The sequence below is a fragment of the Panthera uncia genome, chromosome X (assembly GCF_023721935.1).
Source record: "Panthera uncia isolate 11264 chromosome X, Puncia_PCG_1.0, whole genome shotgun sequence".
NCBI lineage: Eukaryota > Metazoa > Chordata > Mammalia > Carnivora > Felidae > Panthera > Panthera uncia.
In genome coordinates, this window is record NC_064817.1 from 90,248,486 (window position 1) to 90,263,447 (window position 14,962).

The window sequence follows — 14,962 nt, forward strand, 5'->3', positions numbered from 1 at the left end:
CAAACAAAATTCCCACAAGAGCTATTATTATTCAACACTGTTACACAACTTCTCTATAGTACAGTTAGAAAAGAAACATGTAAAAATTAGAAACAAATAAATTTTCAAAATTTATAGAAAACATAATTATCCAAAGGAGGTAAAATCTATTCTTACTAAGAGAATGTTACCAGTTATAAAAAATATACAAAAGTTAACAGCCTTCTCATATATCAATTATAACAAGCTATAAAATATATTAGGAAAAAACTCATTCATAAAAGGAAGGAAAAGCAAAAATATGGAAGAAACTGAACTTAAACATGCATAAGACCTACATGGAAAAAAAAAAAAAAAAACTACCAATGTCTAGTAAGGAACTTGAATAACTGGAAAGTTCTTAGACAGAAAGACTAAGTATTATAGGCGTAACTTTTACTTCAAATTAATGGACACCTGAAATGAACTATAATAAAAAACCAGAAAGTATTTTGGGGCTTGTATTAGAAATGCAATAGGGACGCTTAGGTGGCTCGGTGGTTTAAGGGTCTGACTTTGGCTCAAGTCATGATCTCGTGGTTCACAAGTTCGAGCCCCGCCACAGGCTTTGTGCTGACAGCTCAGAGCCTGGAGCTTGCTTCGGATTCTGTGTCTCCCTCTCCCTTTCTCTCTCTGTCTCTCTCCCGCTTGTGCTCTGTCTCTGTCTCTGTCTCTCTCTCAAAAGTAAACATTAAATTTTTTTTAAATAAAGAAATGTGATGAAAGAATTTCCAAGTTAATTTGGAAGAACAGATGATCAGGAAGAGAAAAGTTATATAATAAAAGGGACTTCCCTACTAGGAAATTACATATATTCTATTAAATTAGAGTAATTAAATACTACTAGATCCAGATTTTCCAGGGGAAAACAAGTACAGGACCACAAATATAACAACTTTTGATTTAAAAATATGAAATTTACAATCACCGTAGAAATGATAGGTTATGTAGCAAATAGTGTTGAGACAACTGGTTAACCAATCATAAAATACACACAGAAAGAAAGAAAAACAGAAGGGGAGGAGGAGAGGGCATGAAAAAAGGAGAGAGGGAGCAAGAGAGGAAAAAAAAACACTAGATACCTTACTTTTTATCAAATACCAAACTAATGACTAAAAGATTTAAATATAAATAAAGATAACATCACAAGTATATGAAAAATATGGGCAGTAGAAGTTTTTAAACATTGGGACAGACAAGGTATATGAAGAAGCAAACTAAATATTGACAAAACACACAAAATGTAGGAATTATACTTTGTGTCTGGCCAAGACAGAAGTAACAGTGATCAGATTTATTCCCTGACTAAAAACAGTAAAAGAACAGACAAGATATATAAAATTCTACCTTCCAAGATCCTGAATATCAGGCAAGGCCAAAAAAAAAAAAAAAAAAAGACATTTTTTTTTTTTTTCCTGGACAGATGGCTAACAAACAAATCAAACCCCACAACTGTGCCAGGTTGCTGCAGAAAGAGAGCTTCCAGGCTTCAGGCTTCAGCCCACAGACGAGGAACTAAAGCACGGCCCAAGGGTATCCGTGAATTAAGGAAACCGAGCTGGGACCCAGAGTGAAAGAGGTAGATGGAATTAACAGGACAAAGTAATAAAGAAAAGAGCAACACGCAGAGAAAGAACTTACGAACTCTCACAAATTTTCTTCAAATTTTCAAATTTCAAAATCTTCAAATTTTCAACTGAGTACTGATCACTGATCTTATACTAGGCAAAAGAATGAATCACCAGAAAGATTCGACAGAATAGTTCTCAGAGTCACAGAGGACTACAAGCGATACGGGTTCCCACAAGCCAGACCGGAAAAGCATATAGTTGATGGAGCATCAGCCAGAGTACTAAGAAAGTCTTGCCCCACTAGGGGGCCAAATCTGGCCCTAGACTAAATTAAATGTCACACTGATTCCACGTAACAAGTCATAAAAACCAAGTCCCCAAAATATCAAATTGTTGTCAAGTAATTTAACCACATCCGAGAACAAAGTTCCAGAATATTTACAGCAATGCTGTTAAGATCCAGCACCCAAGAAGGTGAAGTTCACGGTTCAACCAAAAATTCAATCAGGTCATGTTCAGGAAGCTCGAGGAAAAGACTAAACATGTTAAGTACAGACGTGATGGACATAAAATAGATAAAAATCAAAGTTCAAGAGATGACAAGTACAACATCTCTTTCAAGTACGAAGAAAATGACACTACATGGAAACACAAAGGAACACGGGGCACTAAGAGATGGTGACGAAGGGAGTAAGGATAAAAGGCATTACTCTGATTATTTAAATCTCTTTAAAGAAATAACTGACTATTTAAAGCAAAAGTATAACAATGTATTATGGGGCTTATGACACGTATAGAAGTCAAATGTGTAGCCGCAACACCACAGAGGCCAGAAGGGAAGAAACAGGATTCTGTTGTGAAGTCATGCAATGTATGAAATGGCATAATAGCACTTGGAGATAGACTGTGAGATGTTCAAATACTATACTGTAACCCCCAAAATAATAACTAACGTATGTTAACAAAGTTATAGCTAATAAGCCCGTGAAGGAGAGAAAGAGGAATTTTCAAATAAAATTTAAAAGACAAGAGAAAAAGAAGAAAGATGGCTACAAACAACAGATAAGACAAAAATTAAACACATTACAAGAGGATAGATTTAAATCCATTAATACCAATAATTCCATTAAATATGAGCAATATTAACGCTGCCATTAAAATTCAGACTGTCAGATTAGATAAAAAAGGAAGGTGCCACCATATGCTAACTATAAGAAACCCACTTTCTTCACAAAAACACAAACAGGTTAAAAATAAAAGGATGGTAGGGGCGCCTGGGTGACTCAGTCGGTTGAGCGACCGACTCCAGCTCAGGTCATGATCTCAAGGTCTGTGAGTTCGAGCCCCGCGTCGGGCTCTGTGCTGACAGCTGAGCCTGGAGCCTGCTTCGGATTCTGTGTCTCCCTCTCTCTCTGCCCCTCCCCCGCTCATGCTCTGTCTCTCTCTGTCTCAGAAATAAATAAACATTTTTAAAAAATTCAAAAAAATAAAAGGATGGAGAAAGATGTATCATGTGCTGAGATGACTATATAATATCAGAAAAGTAGACTTCTGAGCAAAGAACATTACCAGAGATATAAAAAATGCCATTTCATAATGACCAACGTATAAACTCACCCTAAACATTTATGCAGCTAATAAAAGCCTCAGAACATATGAAGGAAAAATGATAGGACTTCAAAGACAAATCCCCGATTTGTGCTGGAGATTTCAATAGTCTTCTCTAACAACTGATAAAGCTGACTGACACTGTAGTGTGCCAAGGGGACGGTGGGGTAGTGAAGACAAACAATGAACAAATAAAGCAATACACATTCAGGATGCCAGATGGTAAAAAAGTATAAATTTAGAACGTCAGAGGGTTCTGTGGAGAAAAATAAACCCGAGATATGGATAAAGAGACAGAAGTGGGAGAGGCATGGTCTTTTATTTAAGTTGTTCAGGGAACCCCTTGCTGCTGCTGCAGAAACCTGACGGCAGAGCATATGGCTTATACGGTTACCTGGGGGGGAATCATTCCAGGCAGAGGCAAAAGCCTTGAAGGAGTGGAAAATGCCTGGTATACTGAGATTCAACAAGGAGGCCAGCAGAGCTAGAGAAGAACTAACTAACTAGGAAGACCGAGGCAAGAGAGGAAGACAACAGTGAGCCAGATGATGTTAGAGGTTTCCGAGTCCTCAAAGGGCTCTGGTTTTTATTCTCAATGAGACGGAAAGTCATTAAAGAATGACTTCTGAAGGGTGACGTGATCTGACTTACATTTGAAAAAATACCGATCTGATGCTTTTTTGAAAAACAGGCTAAAGGAAAGCAAGGGCGGGAGAACTGTTAGGAAGCTACTGTAATAAATGAAGTAAGAGAAGGCCAGGGCTAGGGTGGTAGGTGTGGAGGTGACAAGATGGGATCGGATTCAGGGTATATTTTGAAGGTAGCATCAACAAGATTTGCTCGTGGAATAGATATGGTGTGTGAAAGAAAGTGACGAGGTTGACTCTGAGGTTTCTGAGCTGAGTAACTACAAGGATGAGTTGACATTTTCAGAAACGGGAAAAAAATACAGGAAAACCAAGTTTAAGAGGTACAAGGAGGGAGATTAAGAGTGTGGTTTTGGAAAATTAAGTTTCATATGCCTATTGTACATCTAAGTAGAGGTGCTCAATAGGCACCGGGTCATACAACTCTGTGGTGTGTGCACACACGCACACACAGATGAAAAAAGGGCCTCAAGGGAAAAATACCAAAGTACTATAGCTTGTCATCTCCAGAGAGATGGACAATAGGTGGTGTTTATTTATGTGTTTGCTAAATTTCATAATTTTTCAACAGAAAAGCTACACTAATCTTATAATCAGGAACAAATGTGAATTATTTTTTGTTCTTAAAAAAAATACTGAGGGCCGCCTGGGTGGCTCAGTCGGTTAAGCGTCTGACTTCAGCTCAGGTCACGATCTCGCAGTCCGTGAGTTCGAGCCCCGCGTCGGGCTCTGGGCTGACGGCTCGGAGCCTGGAGCCTGCTTCCGATTCTGTGTCTCCCTCTCTCTCTGCCCCTCCCCCGTTCATGCTCTGTCTCTCTCTGTCTCAAAAATAAATAAAACCTTAAAAAAAATTAAAAGAAAATATTGAGTGTTTTGAAGATGAGGAAAGTAGAAGTAACAGTTCTTTGAAGGAGAGGCCAGGATTACACATCACAATTTTGAGGTCCGAGTAACTGGGGCTTTCTCAAGAGAATGTTAGGAACCTGGGGAGGAAGCTTAAGATGGGAATGAAAGGAAGTGACAGGGAAAGTGATGACACAAACTTTACGAGAGCAAGCATGTGTAAGAAAACGCAATCGGTTTTCAAAAAGGGAGGGAGTGGGTTAAATCCAATAAGTGAAATTTGAGTAGAGGAATGTTTCTAGACTGGAGTATAAAAAGTCATCTTAGGGGCACCCGGGTGGCTCAGTCAGTTAAGCATCCAGTTCTTGATTTTGGCTCAGGTCATGATGTCACAGTTGTGAGATCAAGCCCCGCGGTGGGTCTGGCACTGGGCATGGGGCCTGCTTGGGATTCTCTCTCTCCCTCCCTTTCTACCCCTCCCCAGATCACTCATGCTCTCTAAATAAATAAATCAATAAACGAACTTAAAAAAAAGTCATCTCACACTTGAACTCAGAATTCTGAAAGCCCAAGTGAAAAAAAGAAGGGCAATCCCAGTAGAGAAACCAGGATATAGAACACAGATATATGAAACCATGCTAGAATAAAGAAGAAAAAGCACCCTTCCAAACGGCAAAAGGTGCCAGTGGGAAAGCGCATGATAAGGTTCTTGAGGTAGGCAGAAACTCCCTTCAATCTTACAGGTTAAGTCAAACATTTTCAACTTTCTCCTGAAAGTTATAAAGAACCAGTAGAAAATAATAAATGGGAGGCACACAGTTAGACGGTTTTAGAGCCATCACTCTTTACATCAGTGCAGAAGACAAATTTAAAGGTAGGCAAAAGTGAAGAAAGGAGATGACTGGTGACTGCTGCAGTAATCCAGGAGGAAAAGGATGGGGCCTAAACCAACACCACTGTGCTAGGAATGGAGAGGTTGGGATAGATGCAAGTGATGTTAAGGAGCTAGAATTTTCTGTGATTGACTAGAAGATTGACTAGATTGGGAGGGGTGCCTAACAGAGAGAAGTTTCCGATGATTTCAAAGTTGCTGGCTGGGGTGACTAAGTAGTGACACATTCATTCAGGCTAACCCTATGAGAAGTAGTCACGTGGGGAAAAAGTAAGTTCACTTTAGACCGTGAGGTATCCAGGAAAAGTTATCAGTGGGATGTGTGAACCTCGAGGAAGCTGAATGTTGTTACCATATCTTATGAGGAGGGGTTCTGGAACCAGACAACCTGGGCTTGAATCTTCACTGTACCACTTACTAGCTGTGTGACCTTGAGCAAATTATGGTAATTTCTGAGCCTCAGTTTTCTCCCCTACAAAATGGGGTAACAACAGTAACGAACTTCACAAAGAGGATTAAATGAGAGAAGACATCTAACACATCAGAACAGTTTGCATATAACAAGCATTCAAGAAATGTTCGCTCTCTCTGTATTTCAATACTCAGCCTACCCCTAGCCTTGGACCTCTACACTCCTGGGGGAATGACCCAGGAGTTGAGCCTGATGCAAATTTTCAAACCGCCATAAAGAATAAATCGAAACTTTCAAAGTCTTCTAGTTCTGTGGAATTCACATATATTAACTTAGACCCTGTATTCATGTAGAAGAATTTAGTAAAACCCAATTGAAATGAAACGAAAAAGTGAACAGTAACAGAGAATAAACACAATGGTGAAGAAAAACATTATTCCTGGCAGTAATAGTAATCCAATAAATGGTTTGCTGAATTAATAAATGAATAAACGATTCTATCACCAAGACAGAATGCAGGTATGAGCACAAAAAGAGATCAAATTAGCATTTTTGGATTCGTTTATATCAAAAGTAAATTCAACTGGTGCTGTAAACACATTTCCCCATTAAATTATCTAGTTATATTAAATCTATATCATTTATTCAATTAAAGCCCACACATGGGAACATCACTGTTAGAGAATCAAGTTTCGTTATACAATACTAAATATAAGGACTAAGATATTTATATACCTCTTTTCGCATTCCACAGTTTGTTTTGGCTTGTTTCTTGGGACAGAAGTTGAATGGTTAAGAATCCTAGAAGTAAAGCAATACATTAATTTCAAAATACATCGAAAAGTATTTTTTTTTTTTTTTTTGCACACGATAGAATAGATCTCCCTAATAAACTGCATCTGGTCCATGAAGATCTCTGCTAAAAAACAACGTTAAATATTATTTCGATCTAATGCCTATAAGCACACTGGGTATTACTAGGGAATGAAGCTCACCGACTGTTCCATGCATCTTCTTTCATAAACCCTTTCTTTAAGTTTGGGTATCTTCTAACCATGCTATTGCCCTGTGTATCTAACTTTTGGCCGAGACAGAAGATAAACAGATGCAGGTTGTTTAGGTGCCATCATGATTGATTTCATTTTCCCAGCACAGCAAATGACACGAGTTATATTGAGGTAACAGATGACTATTTTGCTAAGAGCCAAATACATCTTAATTCTAAAGGCAAAGCCATGTTGAAGTTCCATTCTTAAAAAAACAAACAAACACAAGTTTATTACATTTTTAATACCCAAATGAAATGGTATTTGAAGAAAACAAAAAAGAAAAAGAATGATAAAGCATTATATGAGAGAACTATTTGTCCATAATTTTATAGAATTCTGAATATTATTCTCAAAGTCAAAAGTAATGAATTAATATATTTCTTTAGCATAGGGCACCAACATATTTAATAGTTCTTAATATTTATCTAGTTACCATAGATATAAATGTAACTTTTCAATTTTAAAGTTCAGTCTTCTAAAGAATAAAATACATCTTTTATTCAAAACTTTTTGGAGGTCAACTATCAAAATATACAGGAGAAAACCCTTAAAAATTAAAACTACATATGAACTACTAAAATAGATCATAAGCTAAAGATAAGTTGGTAACTATAGAAAGATGGTTGACATAAAGAAGCCAATTTCTATGACCCCGCGTTCCTCACTAGCTTGGATGTATTAAAGCTCCCCTGGGGAAAGTCACATGAGAGGCAAAGGACAAGGAACACAGGCAAAGGAGTGTAGCTTTGCACCAAAGAATTTCGAGATTAATGCCATCTTTATTCTTCGTAGTATGGGCATGTAACTAAAATTGCACTTAATTCCCAAATGCAGAAGAATCAGGGTAAAAAAATACCCAAGACTATTAAGAAGAAATACTTTTTTAAAGAGTGATTTTTAAAAAAGAGATATAACAGTGAGAACTATCCTGAGGGGTGAGTGTCAGAATTATTGCGGGGGGGGGGGGGGCAGAAGGGGGGGGGGTCATATTACTATGCCCTCACTACAGTAAATTCTGAATTCTCCTCAAACCACACTTACTAGCATTGTGATCACTGATGCATATGAGTCATACTGGAGGAGAAAAAAAAAAACAGTTGAGACCTGCTTACCTATAAAACGTGTTTCATACACTTAAGAATTCTCCTATGTAAATGTTTGTTTGTACGTGGATATTTAATGTTTTACTCTGTGATATTAAAGGTCAAAATAAACCTCTGCTTGGGCGCCTGGGTAGCTCAGTCAGTTAAGCTGTCCAACTTCAGCTCACGTCGTGACCTCCCGGTTCACAAGTTCGAGTCCCGCGTCGGGCTCTGTGCTGACAGCTCAGAGCCTGGAGCCTGCTTCGGATTCTGTGTCTCCCTCTCTCTGCCCCTCCCCTGCTCATGTTCTGTCTCTCTCTCTCTCTCAAAAATAAATAAACATTGAAAAATAATAATAATAATAAACATCTGCTTTATCTAAATATCTATTCTAGATTATTAACACATTTCCCTAATCCAGTTACCAGTACTATGTTTTAAGTAAAAGACTAAAATTCAGCTGTACCCACCTGGCCCCTCAACACTTAAGGCTTCCACAAACTCTATAGACACCCTGATGCATGCCCTGCTGCTCTGGTCCTCTGGAAGAGGTTTTCACTGAACGATGCTCTAGAACATAAAGGCCTCCGTCTGTATTCACATCTCCCGTACATCACCCAAACCAAAAGACGGAAGGGGTAAGATTAGGGGGAGAGGACAGGGGAAGTCATTAGTAAAGCAAACAGAAAAGAAAGAATGGATGGATTTCAAGGGTTGAGAGAACTACTTAATTAGTTGTAACAAGCTAGAGGTTAACACTGGACTACTTGTATGGTCAGAAAAAAAAAAAAATCCCATGAAATTGGTTATGTACAAAATTTCAAAATTCCAAACCAAAGTAATGAACTTCTCAAAATCTGATTTTCCTTTCCATGATCCTTAGTTATACATCAATAGAACGTTTCAAAATTGCTTTTTTTTTTTTATTCAGCCGTATCACATAGTACTCAGAAGTACATCTTTCCACAATAAGTGAAAACTCTCAGGACACACTTAATGGCAAATAACATAATTATTAAAAAGAAAGATATAATAGAAAATAGCATACAAGTTAAAAGGAATGGACATGCAATGGGAACCGGTCAACTGAAGCTATTCATTGCAAAAGACCCGCATATATTGTAATCCTTTCTCTATGATGATAACCAAGCAAATTCTAAGGAGCCAGCTAAATGTCAACTTATTATAGAGCCACATAATAAGAAAATCTGTATAAGAAAAATAACAGTAGCCACCTCTCTAATAATAAGATAGATAAGAAGGATTGGTGGAAATTTGAAGAATTAGCTAAATAATTTAGGGTAGAACATTAAGATAATTTTAAGACAATAGTATTTTTTTTTAATTTCCCAAATTACAGCGAATGTTGAAAACTTGCAGAATAGGGGCGCCTGGATGCCTCAGTAGATTAAGCGTCCGACGTCAGCTCAGGTCATGATCTAATGGTTTGTGAGTTTGAGCCCTGCATCAGGCTCTGTGCTCACAGCTCAGAGCCTGGAGCCTGCTTCAGATTCTGTGTCTCCTTTGCCCTCTGCCCCTCCCCTGCTCACACTCTGTCACTCTCTCTCTCTCTCTCTCTCTCTCTCTCAAAAATAAATTAAAACATTTTTTAAACACTTGCAGAATAGCTATTTTAATATGGACAGCTTCACTGATTCAGAGGGACTTCAATACACTCAAATACAAGTAGAAATAATCCAGTATTTTGATAAGGGGGATAAAGATGAGCTTCTAAAAACTCAACAGTAAACTGCCAATACAAAGTAGCTTAACCTATGCAATTCAGAGAGGAAACCGTCTTCTAAAAACTAGGCTTCAGACTTTGAACACGTACCGGTTATCTACTTGATAGTCTATTCGATCTCCTTTCCCACTCTTTTTGACTATTAATTCTGTGCAATACCCTCTTGTTATTTTCCTAGGGTAGCTTCATCCACCTAGTACTAGTATAAACATGTGTAATGAATAAAAGACATTTTTAAAAGTAGCAGGAACTAAACAACTGGCAAAGCTGCTTTAAGAAAATCATCGCTGAACCCAACCTAAGCAGCTTTTTAATAGCCTCTAGTTTGGGAGTGCGCACATGGCTTCTTTCAGGTCAGAGCTACCACTGCATTTATCTTCAACTAGTAGCTAACTAAAGAACATCTAAGTAGTATACAGTCAAACAGGAGTCCGAGGTGGTACTTCCTGATATGCGAGGGTAACCTTACTCTAAATAAATTATTTTAAATCGTGACAAACAACAAACAAAAACATTGCAACAACTGTGTTACAACCTAAAGAGACAGGTTATAATTCCTGGTTGATCTGCAATTTTAAATAGCATTTCAGATTCTTTATTAATAAAGTTGGAATCTACAATGCAGTATGGAAGAGAAATCTACAACCAGAGAAGGTGTAAATAACATCAAATCCTCTAAGGGATGGATATATCCTTATAGAAGATTACTTCTGATTTTCTTGGACTCACTCCAATTCAAGTATTGTAATAGTAAACAAAAATTTTAATTATCTATACCAAGAGATGTGAGCAATAGCAACATACTTTAGAAAAAGGGAAGAGATTATTTAGTGGAGAAAATGCTAGAGTTAGCATAAAAAAATTCTGAGATCAATTTAACAGAACTGGCCAAGGATCTAATTAAAATTGTTTATAAATTATACATTTCAAAAGTAAAATGTGCTCCTTACATTATGACCAGATATGATAAATATTTTAATGCCTTCCAAAGCTAGACATAATTATTACATTAATGTCACTGCATATTAACGTTTATCTTTAAAAAATCTGTACTCCTACGTGCTAACATCTGAAAAGGGAGATGAAGAGAAACATCAGACATAAATTGCTTTTGCACACATCTAAAAAAATAAGTTATTTAGAAAGAACATCACTAAATTAATAGTTCCTATTAGCTTTACATTTGTTTACCTCATCTTCCAGCAATCAGTTAACTAATAATACTACTGAGTACCTACCATGTACAAGGCACAGTGCTAGGTGCTATTTTGTACAGATTACAAAACTATCACACAAAAAAAACCCTAGGAAACATCATTTGATGTTGTTTCTATGCTAAAAAGAATAATTCAAGTCATAGGAATAGATTAAAAACTAATACAGTAGTAGAAAACTGGAAAATATAGAAATGATACATAGGACGATGTTAGAATCTAAAATTATGTTCTCTGGTGCTATTCTTCACACAATCAGAGAAATACTGTCGTGGGTTCTTTCAAAATCAATATTATCTGCTCATAATGATAAATACAATCATTTCACCCGCCAGGTACAAAAGATAGAAACCCAACTATTTCTTAAGCTACACAGAGCAGGTGATGGCTTGCTTCAACAAACCTCTTAAACCATGGGGGAGATCAATACTCGGATTATACTGGAAGGGGAAAAACATACACTAGCACTCACAAGTAGCCAGTATAAAAAGAGGCCCATTAGAAATGAATCATAGGAAGAGATTAGAAAATAAATGTCACAGAAAAGGGTGATAGAAAGTTATGGTAAAAGAAAAACGTGAACTGGGAATGAGGATACGTTAGATATAGAAGGAATAAGGATGAGTGATATTTTCTAGTATGGTTTTTAATTCTATAAATGCAGTAGCTGCACACACGCCCAAAAAATATTTAGTAATTATTTTAAAAAACATAGTGGCCCTTAAAACCACACATCTGCAATTTGCTAAGTCTTAACAGCCATTATTCTTCAAAGCCTATCTAAGCAAATGCCAGTATACTTAAGTGCTAAACATCCTAAAACACGGTCACGTGAGCCACAAACATTTATTGTTTTGATTAAGAAAAACAAAATACTCATTAGTTACCCACAAATGTACCAAAATTATCCTCTTAATTTTCTCAAAGCAAAAAACCACTCAGATCTTCTTTATCATTTCAAAACTAAACTAAATCATGCAGATGCACGAAGAGCTGACCCTGAGCAGCACGCAGAACTTCTGTGATTAAAAAGGGACTCGCACTCATTTCATACTCCTTCATATAATGTCTTTCTTATGGCCAACGGCACGTGTATCTGGAGAAAGTCCAGCCAGAGGGAGAAACCCTCCCTGACCAAGAAGCAGACCAAAGTGAACCTGTGACCTTCAAACCATAATGCCGATTTAATCAACAATTATGTAAGTCCATTCAATTCTAAGGAGTTTACGCATATCCCAAGTAATCTGGAATCTCATAAAAAGCATACTACACACACATGACACGGGGAAAAATGCTTATAACGTATCTAAGGCTATTGTGAGCTAAAATGAATATCAACAAATAAATCAGTTACTATTATTTAGCACACAGGACTAAAAAAGAGACACCTACACAGTAGTTAAATAAAATGACTATGTGGGTATAAACCATTTGTTAATTGTGGGTGTAACTGGACGCTTCTCTCCTAAGTATTTCCTAGTGTCTTTTAATAGCCCCTTGACACAGATCTTAAATGGTCCTATTGTTTACTGGAAACTTCATTTGATAATCTTTGAATAATCATTTGATGATTATAACGTCTGCCTATTTGAATCTCATTACTGAAAAAAATACCTGTTCTTCTGCTCTTGCTGCAATAACTGAGCGGCTATTTTCCTCAAATCAGTTACTTCCTTCAAATCATCATCCTCTTCCTCTGCAAGTAACTGTTCTTTCCCAAGTCTGAAAGGTGACACAAACATGGTTATCCAGAAAGTAAGGCAGATGACATTTTATGCCAGCTTCCAGGAGCAGAAACCATTTGTTCGTTTTTAATATCAACTGAAAGCTAAAATCCTAATGTCCTTGTACTTGAAACATTAAAACAAGAAGTAAGGAATATTTAAGGAATATAAAAACATACCTAACCTCTAGTCAATAGGAAATGTGTCATACTGGTGATATTAATAAATGGCTAACAAAGTAAACTGTATTACCGTTTTGTAATTTCTGAAATGTATAATTTAACAACGCATACTCCCCAGTCTTGAGTGTAATAAGAACTCCAGAGCCCTATATGCCTGTCTTTATAAATATCAAATGTTATCAGTTTAGCAGTTTATTCATCGTGACGTTAAAAGTCTCTATGTAAGATGTTTAAGTAGAGGAAATGCAAAACAGGTCCAAGTAAGACTGGCGAATTTGCAGGAAAATGCTCATTAAAATACATAATTTTTAATCAAAGAGAACAAAGGAATTTTTAAATAAGTTGTTCTCCAAACTCCAGTGATTTTATCCCAAAGGTATTTCATTTACAACGCAGTATCAAACCCTAAGACTCTGTATCTTCACCATATCTTGTATGCCACTGTGACCCTCAAGTTTAGGCAAAGATCTTCAGGAGATAAAGCGAGAAAGTAAGAGAAGAATGACATATAAAGAGTGTACGACAAAGCAACGTACCTCCTTATGGGGTACCAGAGATGATTAATTCAAGATTGCTTAAAAAGTTACCAACGAGGTCATTTGGAGGAAGCACAATGGACAGAAAAGAGAAAAGCTTGGAGATCAGAAACAGCTAGGGTCACACCGTAGGTTCTAGTGGACACCATCTAAGTGGTTCTAGGCAAGAAACTTTAGAGTCTCCCAAGCTTCATCTTCCTCATCTGTAAAAATGGGGATAGCATTAACCCTGCAAGATTTAGTGAAGATTAAGTAAGAAACATGAGGGGCACCTGGCTGGCTCAGCTGGGAGAGCACGAGACTCTTGATCTCAGGGCCATGAGCTTGAGTCCCATGTTGGGTAAAATAAATAAAACTTAAAAAACTATATAATAATCTTTGGGACACCTGGCCGGCTCAGTTGCAAGAGCACGCAACTCTTGATCTCAGGGTCATGAGTTCGAGGCCCACACTGGGTATAGAGATTACTAAAACAAAATAAAAATCTTTAAAAATAAATAAATAAGAAACACGGGAAAGCACACAGCACAGATCCTGGTACATGGTAGGTATACGACAAATGTTCCTTCCTTCCTTCCTTCTTTCCTTCCTTCCTTCCTTCCTTCCTACAGCTGTGAAGCAACTTTAAGGAGTGACTGAATGTGGCAGGTCACACTCCATCATTTCCTAAGATGATACAGAAAAGATCTCAAGTGCATTATTTTCATAAAACAGAAGTAGATACCCTTAAAATTACTATAACCAGTCTGATGAAATGGAAAGTGTAGTAGACAAAGAGTTGAAACATCTCAGTTCCAGACATTTGAAACTCCAGGTCTATATCCTTATTGGCCAAATGATGCAAAAAAAAAAAAAATCATTTACTTTCAAGAGTTGCTTAATAGCTCAAATGAAGCAATGAATGTGAAGGTACAGTCGTCCTCGGTAATAACAGAATTATTACACTTCTTAGCCAGGGTGGTGGGGGGGATGTATATACTACACTCAGCTTAAATGCTTACTATCATCTTCAGTTTAATTGAGGAATGCAGACAAATGTTTCGTGTATAAGTTACATTTCAATTGGAGGATTCGTGTATGCTTACCTTTTTTCATCTCCCAATTCTTCATTTTTCTGAGATTTCTCAGGACCTTTTTCTTTTCCCTTACATAAAAGAAAGTTACCATTTTAAATCTGTGTGGTGTACTTTTGTGAGATAAAGGAGAATATGTTATTAATATTTGTTCAAAGTTTTCTTTACCTTAAGGAAAGAGACATATGATCCAATATGTGCATCTCCTTGTTCAGGAACTGCTACATCTTCTGTGTTGGGATCAATAAAATCATACACCTCCTGGTCTAAGTATAGATTAGTAATTATTAGAAAATATAAATAGTAAGCAGTATGCTCTCATACTGTAGTGTTTAGAATAAAAGTATATTTTTTCAATAAAAGAGGT

The 14,962-nt window shown here is 37.0% G+C and overlaps 1 protein-coding gene across 2 annotated transcripts in view; it reads right to left on the reverse strand.

The window, feature by feature from the left end:
• The window catches only part of LRCH2 (leucine rich repeats and calponin homology domain containing 2), a 100,141-nt gene that overhangs the window by 31,846 nt on the left and 53,333 nt on the right, over positions 1-14,962 (reverse strand). For both annotated transcript variants that reach the window (XM_049644210.1, XM_049644209.1), the window contains exons 9-12: positions 14,764-14,861; positions 14,608-14,666; positions 12,695-12,802; positions 6,727-6,792 (exon numbers count right to left, since the gene is read on the reverse strand). In XM_049644210.1, the coding sequence (XP_049500167.1) occupies positions 6,727-6,792; positions 12,695-12,802; positions 14,608-14,666; positions 14,764-14,861 (331 nt within the window). The remainder of the gene's footprint in view (positions 1-6,726; positions 6,793-12,694; positions 12,803-14,607; positions 14,667-14,763; positions 14,862-14,962) is intronic.